The 8,632-nt window shown below is 38.5% G+C and overlaps 1 protein-coding gene across 1 annotated transcript; it reads right to left on the bottom strand.

The window, feature by feature from the left end:
* Positions 1-861: 861 nt before the first annotated feature.
* On the bottom strand, positions 862-8,301 carry rps27a (ribosomal protein S27a). Its single transcript, XM_013999689.1, has 6 exons — positions 8,259-8,301; positions 8,088-8,152; positions 7,759-7,813; positions 6,672-6,757; positions 1,136-1,267; positions 862-1,049 (listed from the first exon to the last, which is right to left on the bottom strand). Exons 2-6 carry the CDS (start codon positions 8,133-8,135, stop codon positions 900-902), a joined length of 471 nt encoding a protein of 156 aa, XP_013855143.1. The 5' UTR covers positions 8,136-8,152; positions 8,259-8,301; the 3' UTR covers positions 862-899.
* Between the last annotated feature and the right edge of the window lie 331 nt (positions 8,302-8,632).

Here is an 8,632-nt window from a genome sequence, read left to right as displayed (position 1 = left end):
CCCCCCCCCCAATATAAAATGTTTTGTTACAAACTAATTTTGACCACAAGGTGTCACCAGAGTTTAAACCCATCAAGTAATTCACCTTTTTTAATAACCCACATTTGACCAATACTAAGGTGAACTACAGGACCTTATTAGAGACAGCTGAGCTTCTTTCAAATCAGATTTTTCCAAAATGTAGATTCTAATTAAGTTATAGAAACTTTTTTTAGAATAACCCAAGGTAACAAATGCACTCAGCTCATTTTTTAAACACCATGGCAAAGGATATGAATTTTTATTTGCAAATCATCTATTATGGGGTTGTTTACAACGGAGGGGAAAATAACCATTGACAGAGTGGGAAATTGACACACTGACCAATGATGTTCCTCAAGTCTTTAACATGTTACCTTTAGTACTGATTTCTGATAAATACCCCTTTTATACAAAAATAAGCCTTTGATTCATCTCAAAATGAGCAGTTTTTCAAGAAAATATATTTATGCAGTCAGCATTAAAGGATCATGTCAAAATAACAGGCAATGTATATTACACCCACTTTTCACAGAACTAAGAAGTATTTTAACCTTAACTTCCCATTTGAACTTTAAGGGTAAATTTCCACATTTGCATATGAAATTAAATAATGGTTCTTTAAATTTTTTCTAGGTGTTGTATAAACTACCCTGATAAACTTTTTAAACAGGTAAAGTTGAAACGTTCCGAAAATTCACTTTCTGCCATTTTTACTGTTCATTGAACTTCACTTTATCTTAACATTTGAAAACAGTGCTACTCCAGCAACATGACTAAATTTAAAAAATAAAACAAAAACAAACATTGCACTGCTGTAGAAATAAAAACTCTTAGTCCTTGTTGGATCAGACATTTGAATCTTTATTGTAGTCTTCAGTCTACTTGTCCTCAGGTTTGTTGAAGCAGTAGGTCAGGCAGCACTTCCCGCAGTAGTGACGGTCAAAGTGGCTTGCCATGAAGACACCAGCACCACACTCGTCAGCAGGACACTCACGCCTCAGACGGTGGATTTTACCATTCTCATCCACCTGCAGACACAAAGAGGTCAACCTGCTGCTCTTGAGTCAGAGGTAAAAATCTGTCTCCCTGAAGCACAAAGTCTCATTTCTTGTACCTTGTAATATTTGAGCACAGCAAGTTTAACCTTCTTCCTCTTGTGCTTGTTCTTTTTCGGGGTGGTGTAGGACTTCTTCTTCCTTTTCTTGGCACCTCCTCGCAGCCTCAGTACCAAGTGGAGAGTTGACTCCTGAAAATAAGAAACAAGTTTACAGACCTGAATATTTAAATGGTAAAAAACTTTTAAAATTTTAAATCTTTTGAAGCCCTACACCCACTATTTTTTCATATTGCATATCTAGCCAAATCTGATAAACAAAAAAGAAGTTTGCATCCATTATTTCACCAAACTCAAAAAAACATTCAGGAGAAGAGAGTAAGGCTGATCAGAGCACTGATGTTGTGTTCCGAAAGTTTCCAAACAAAGGATTACGAGTCAGCAGTGACAAAGGCATTTGGGCTTAAGGGAAAGAACTGTACCGAACTGAGGAATGACGCAGGCATTTGGTTTTAAGAGGAAGTATGGCAGCAGACCAAGAACAGATGCTGTGCTAACCGACAATTTTAAAGGTTTTACCAAAACCGAACCTGGAAACCAGCGTGATTAGCCAGGGCGGACAGACATGCAAAGAAGTCGCAAAGTTGTGGGAAAACTTTAAGCTTTTCAGGTTAGACACTTGATAATTTCAATTTGCGTCAATAAAACAGATTTTAAATTACTGACCAGTTTTGAATCATGCTGACAGGTCGAACAAAACCCAGGGTTCCCACACCTTGGTCGACATCTAATTCAAGGACCTTTTAAGAACTTTCCAGTACCAATTTCCTCAAATTCAAGAACCACACATGACAGCAATTACCTACTGCTACCACAGAATGTTACCAATTAACAGGTTTAACATGTAAATTCAATGAACTGAACAACACAGAAGTTGTTGAGTCAGAATCAATGAAAGAAGGTGGATTAAATGTTTATCCTACATTCATATCTACATTACATGGACATATAATTATGTCCTGGGAGGTTCAGCAGCTCAGTTTAGGAGGAGGGGATGTGAACATGTCCAGACGCTCGGTGACGACAGGAGGACCTGTGGTGCTCTCACCTGGGCTCAGAAAGAAAGACCTGCCCTCCTCTGCTCTGATTAGGTTTAACTATGACTATGGCTCACGTTATTTGTTAAAAGCCACATCAGTTTACCGTAATCCTGAGTTACCCACGCAAAAAAAAATTTAATATGGAGGGTGAAAATCAGTCGTGTGAATAAGAGAACTTCAAATCCCCAAAAAGCATTCAAGGACTTTCAAGGACAAGTGTAATTTTTGGCTGTTTTCACAAACTTTCCAGGACCTTAAAATCATTTTTTAATTCACAAACTTTCAAGGATTTCAAGGGCCCATGGGACCCCTGAAAACCAGAGGTATTCAAAGTAATTTTACAACACTTTGTTTGAAAATCCTTGTCACATTTAAAGGTGGCTGAAATAAATTAAATATTATAATCTGCCATCAGTCTCCCCCCACAAATTAAAAAATAGCCACCCACCTTTCTCAGTAAAGCAAGAACTTATTTAAAGAAAATAATCTACTGTAAGAAAATCAGAAACACATCAAGGCGTCTCTCAGATTGTGGGCTGGTTGCACAGCTCATATTTAAAATGGCTTTAGATAAATGGTAAATGGCTTGAACTTATATATATATATATATATATATATATATATATATATAGCGCTTTATCAAGTCCATGTGGACCCCAAGGCGCTTTACACTTCATGCACACACACATTCACACACTGATGGCAGTACATGCCCTGGGGCATGTAGTTATCAGCTGCTGAATTCCCTTTGTTGCATGTTTGTCTTATTCTTACTGTAGGCTTCTATGAATTTGATAAGTTCGAGCTGCGTCCGGACATTTTTAGTGGGAATAGGGTAAAAGCCAAGAGGAAATGGAGGCATTTGATCCTACTGCCACAGCTTCAAATACAACCCCTGGCAAAAAGTATGGAACCACCAGTCTTGGATGAGCACTCATTCAGACATTTCATTCTGTAAAACAAACTCAGATCAAAAACATGATACAATAATAAGGTCATTCCAAAGTGCAACTTGTTGGCTTTCAGGAACACAAAGAAATGAAGAGAAAACATTGAGGAAGTCAGTGAATGTTACTTTTATTGACCAAGCACAGGGAAAAAAAATGGAATCACTCAAATTGGAGGTAGAAAATAAGGACACACCCAGTCAATTTCCTTTCCCTAAATGGACACCTGCCTCAGATTAGATCTGCTCGTTAGTCTGCAGTTAAAAACACCTGCAGTCATGACACCTTGGCGGGTTGCTGGATGAAGTGCAGTGGCAAGAACCATGGCTCCAACAAGAGAAATGTCTCTTGAAACAAAAGAGGATTGTGAACATTCTTGAAGAAGGTAACTCTTCATGCATGGTTGCTAAAGATGTGGGCTGTTCACAGTCAGCTGTATCCAAAATATGGACCAAATACCAACAGCATGGAATGGTTGTTAAATCAAAGCGTACTGGTAGACGAAGAAAGACATCAAAGCATCAAGACAAACAACTTAAGGCCACTCGTCTTGAAAACCGATAAAGTACAATTAAACAGATGAAGCATAAATGGGGAGGAAAATGGAGCCAATGTATGTGACCGAACTGTAAGAAATCGCCTAAAGGAAATGGGATATCAATACAGGAAAGCTAAAAGAAAATCATCATTGACACCTAAACATAAAAGAACAAGACTGCAATGGGCTAAGGAGTGGCAATCATGGACTGTGGATGACTGGATGAAAGTTATCTTCAGTGATGAGTCAAGCATCTGCATTGGACAAGGTGATGATGCTGGAGTTTTGTTTGGTGCCGTTCCAGTGAGATTTATGAAGAGGACTGCCTGAAGAAAACAACCAAATTTCCACAGTCCTTGATGGTATGGGGCTGCATGTCAGGCAAAGGCACTGGGGAGATGACTGTGGTTAATGGGAGGGTTTCACGTGACGTCACGATGCAGTGCTACTAGAGCGCGAAGTTCGGATGGAGGTCAGGAAGTGAAAAAGTGGAGGAGAATCTGCCATCTGAAAAAATGCCCATATCTTGTATAGTTTACGAGTGCACCAAACATTCTAACTGAATTAATAATAAATAATTATACACTGATTAAATTATATATTAAATTAAATTATGGCTCTTTTTATTAATGTTCATCATATTTGAAGCACATTGCAGCAGGAGAATGCAAAATAGGGCCGATTCATGGGGGAAAACATCTCATTCCACCCTCTGGTCTCACCCCCACCCCGCTGAACAAACCTAAACCCCCAAACTCCTTTCTGACTGAAGCATGAAAATATTAGACAAGCAGCAAAAAATCTACAGCAGGATAAAAATAAAAAGAGGCGTAAGTTGAATAAAGTTCGGCTGCGATGGAGAGACAGCGAGATCGGAAGTCAGCAATGAGATATCCGAAATTTATTACATTTATTATATTTGTATAACTATATTTCATAGTTACAGTGAAGTTTAGTTAGTTATTTTAGTGTATTTGATGCAAAAAAATAAATAAAAAATGAGACAAAGTTGGAGCTCCAGTTCAGCTGCCGAAGTGGACCGAGCCGCAGTTTGAGAGAGGAGCTCAAATAGAGGAAAAACAGTCGGAGACAGAGTGAGGACTGTGATGAGGAAGTAGGTGATTCACTGTTTCGATTATAAAGAGGGAAGAGAAGAAGCACGGAGCGAACTCTACGGTCCCGTTACCTGTCTACCGGGCCAGTGCGGTGCTAATTGGATGCTAACTACACCGAACAGCTGATGAAAGCACGTAAACAACAGGAGGTGTAGAACTTTTCAGCGGGTGGATCCACAACCTCGGTACCAAACAGCTCCACGATGACTACAGTTTGTTTGTTGCCAGGGTGAGTGTTTTTTATGATAGTTTTATTTGTTAAGATAATGCTAGCAGTAGTGGCTAACATCAACAAACATCCAGCAGCTAACGACACAGAACTAAGGCAGCCTAAAGTCCAGATGAGGTCCACAATAAACTACCAGTAACTTACTCACTACTAAAGAAACGATCATTATAAAAATAACCTCTAAAACAAATTAGCAGCTAACATACCTCTGATGTAGTGGCCGCTGCCTGCAGACAGACAGCATCCTGTTCCTCTCGACCGCAGACGGTATAAAATCCACTTTTTACGTTTTCGTTCTGTGAGCTTTCTACATTTTTCATCTTTGTGTATGATAATCAGTGTTATCATATGTTGTAATAGGGTTGGGCAGAATTGTATGGAATTATTCATCAGATAAACTTTTGCTGGTTATTATTTGACACCTGGTGATGTAAGACGTGTGTGGTATCGACAGCCTCAGAAAATCTTTAGGTTCTGTAGAAAACTCATTCATCTTCATCATACGAGTCATGTCTGACATATTTGTGAACAAATTGTTATATATCTTGAAATAGGATCTAAATCCATACAATATAAACTCTACAGTAGTTTCCTCCATAGATATTTTACCCCCTGCCCTCCAGCGGAGATCGCTCCGCCTTCGAAACCAAGTGACTGAAACCCAGCTATTCTTCTATCAGTGCACAAGTTTACATTGACATTTGACAGTTTTCTTATCCCTTCAATTGAACAGATGTTTGGAGGTGATGAAATAATTTTCCAAGATGACAATGCATCGTTCCATAGGGCAAAAACAGTGAAGGCATTCCTTGGAGAAAGACACACATTCAGTTGATGTCATGGCCTGCAAATAGTCCAGATCTCAACCCAATTGAAAACCTGTGGTGGAAATTGAACAAAATGGTCCACGAGAAGGCTCCGACCTGCAAAGCTGATCTGGCAACTGCTATCAGAGTTGGCACCAAAATGATGAAGAATATTGTTTGTCACTCATCAAGTCCATGCCTCAGAGACTGCAAGACTAAAAGCCAAAGGTGGTGCAACTAAATACTAGTGATGTATTTTGAATGGTCTTTTGTTTGTCTGTTTTTCATGATTCCATACCTTTTTCCTCAGAATTGAGTGATTCCATATTTTTTCCTCAGAATTGAGTGATTCCATACCTTTTTCCTCAGAATTGAGTGATTCCATACTTTTCTTCCTTGTACTTGGTCAATAAAAGTAACATTTCACTGGCTTCCACAATGTTTTCTCTTCCTTTCTTTGAGTGTTCCTGAAAGCCAACAAGTTGACCTTTGGAATGACCTTATTATTGTATCATGTTTTTGATCTGAGTTTGTTTTACAGAATGAAATGTCTGAATGAGTGCTCATCCAAGACAGCTGATTCCATACTTTTTTGCCAGGGGTTGTATTTGAAGCCGTGGCAACAAATGTAGTTTAAGATTTTACATTACAAAATAGGTAAAAGTGTGTGACTTGTACTGTTATGGTAACGGATCAATATCGGTATCGGACATTTCTCAAAGTTGTAATATCGGTATTGTATCGGAAGTGAAAAAGTGGTATCGGGACATCCATAATTCTACCAAAGGGAAATGAGCTGCAGCGACATTAACTCATCTCACAAAATTCATGTTTAAAACATCAAAAACAAACAGGCTTGACCTTCTGAATATTGTAGTCAGACAGCGTGCGTCCATCTTCCAGCTGTTTTCCAGCAAAGATCAACCTCTGCTGATCAGGAGGGATTCCTGCAAACAAAATATTATGTCAAACAGAAAACAAACAAAAAAAAAATTCAGGCTTTTAGCTTAAATTGGTCCTAGTCACTGACAAACAAAAAAGGTCAGGGTGAATCTGTTCTGATGTTCAACATTTTACCACAAACTGACACTTGAGCAACAGCTGCACTTTACAAAAAACTGTCTTGCTTTTAATAATTTCTTTAATAAGTGTTAACAGCTTATTAGGTGGTTGTGATTGCACGGGTTTAACAAAATTTGTCATTTTATTTAGGGATGCACGATATATCGGCATTTATATCAATATCGGCCGATATTGGTCATTTCTTAGAACATTTGAATCGGCCCGATATTTAAAACTGGGTCGATATTAATGTACAATATTTTGATTTCCCACTTTTTATCTTTGTGTTTCTGTTTTGGGAGGCGAGATGGTTGGTTGAGCAGCATCTGTTTGATCATGATAGTGTTATGGATGCTATGTAACCAGGAATAACTGAAGTAGAGCCATGTCAGGTATAGTTGTTTATTTACAGTATCAAAACAGACAAACAAGTATGTTTGTGCCTATATGTATAATATAATTTGTGTGCTTGTGTAATATCGATTATTGGCCATAACAGCAATAACTATATTCGGATATCGATGTTGGTGCATCCCTAATTTATTGAGGCATGCCAACAACAGCTGAGTAAAACTTTTAGGCCCTGTTTACACAAAACCAGTCAATGAATATGCTGGTGTTTTTTCTGTTTATTGGGGCAAATAAACACATTATAAAAACCTGTTTACATGAAACCACTGTAGAAATGTACCAGGCAGGGTTGCACTGACAGTAAACTGTTATACAGCTGTTATGCAGCCACTGCATAATCAGTGAATGAGTAAGACCAGCATCAGTGTTGCCAGGTAAAAACAAAAATTTTGCCCCTCCTTTTCTGTGTGCATTTTTGCACCTAATACCCTCAAACACCCTTACTTCATAAAAATCTGTTAAAACATAAACTCACCCTCTTTGTCCTGGATCTTAGCCTTGACATTTTCAATGGTATCTGAGGGCTCAACCTGTAAAACGGAATAACTGGTGAGAACGAACCAATATTTAACAATACGATAAATGTGATTAGTCTGAGGTGAGTTATGGTGCCGCCTGCTGATACACGTGCAGTGGTGTCTGAATTAGCAACTACGTTACTCCGTTTTGTCACGGAACAAACAGCACGTTTAAATTTATATAAATGAGCAGAACAAAAGTTATATTTTAATATTTCTGTACTAATTAAAACGTAATATGAATAAAGTTCGGGTTGGCAGCTAAGTAGCACACCACATCAGTTACCTCGAGGGTTATAGTTTTCCCCGTGAGCGTTTTAACAAAAATCTGCATTCTGGGGTTTAGTCCACCTGCACATAAAGAAGACAATCCTTTAAACTTCGCTCACACTGAAAACTGACACGAAGTGTGATTATTTTCAATAAAATCTGTTAAAAAGCAAAGAGAAAAACTCACCACCACTTCACTCCTAATGGCGGATCGTAAGAAGAGGGCTTCGGAGAGGAGCTACGGGGTTTTCAACACACGTTTCCACGGAACAGCTGACCGTCGCAGTGCCTGATCAAAAATAATTTCAAGATTTCTGCAGAGTTTCTGCAGAGGTCTACTTGAAAAATAAAATAGAGAAACATCAGGCTCAATTTGTGGCAGTGGCATCCATAGAAATGAATATTTCTATGATGGCACCCTCTGGCACCCAGTAGCAGCTAGGCGGCTGTCACTTCCGGTGGCAGTTTTTTTTTATTGAACACATTATAACATTCACATAAAAACAATGACATTCTCATAAAAAAAAAAACAATCATTTTCATCGGTCCTCAGAACACATC

The sequence above is a fragment of the Austrofundulus limnaeus genome, unplaced genomic scaffold, assembly GCF_001266775.1.
Source record: "Austrofundulus limnaeus strain Quisiro unplaced genomic scaffold, Austrofundulus_limnaeus-1.0 Scaffold2416, whole genome shotgun sequence".
Classification (NCBI taxonomy): Eukaryota; Metazoa; Chordata; class Actinopteri; order Cyprinodontiformes; family Rivulidae; genus Austrofundulus; species Austrofundulus limnaeus.
This window is presented reverse-complemented; position numbering and strand designations above follow the sequence as displayed.

Excerpts from the sequence above, each read along its gene's own strand:
- rps27a (XM_013999689.1), bottom strand. The coding sequence starts at position 8,135 with ATGCAGATTTTTGTTAAAACGCTCACGGGGAAAACTATAACCCTCGAG. Across the intron at positions 1,268-6,671 it reads CTGACTACAATATTCAGAAG|GAGTCAACTCTCCACTTGGT; the intron begins GTCAAGCCTGTT and ends TCTTATTTTCAG. Across the intron at positions 1,050-1,135 it reads CTGTGCTCAAATATTACAAG|GTGGATGAGAATGGTAAAAT; the intron begins GTACAAGAAATG and ends TTGTGTCTGCAG.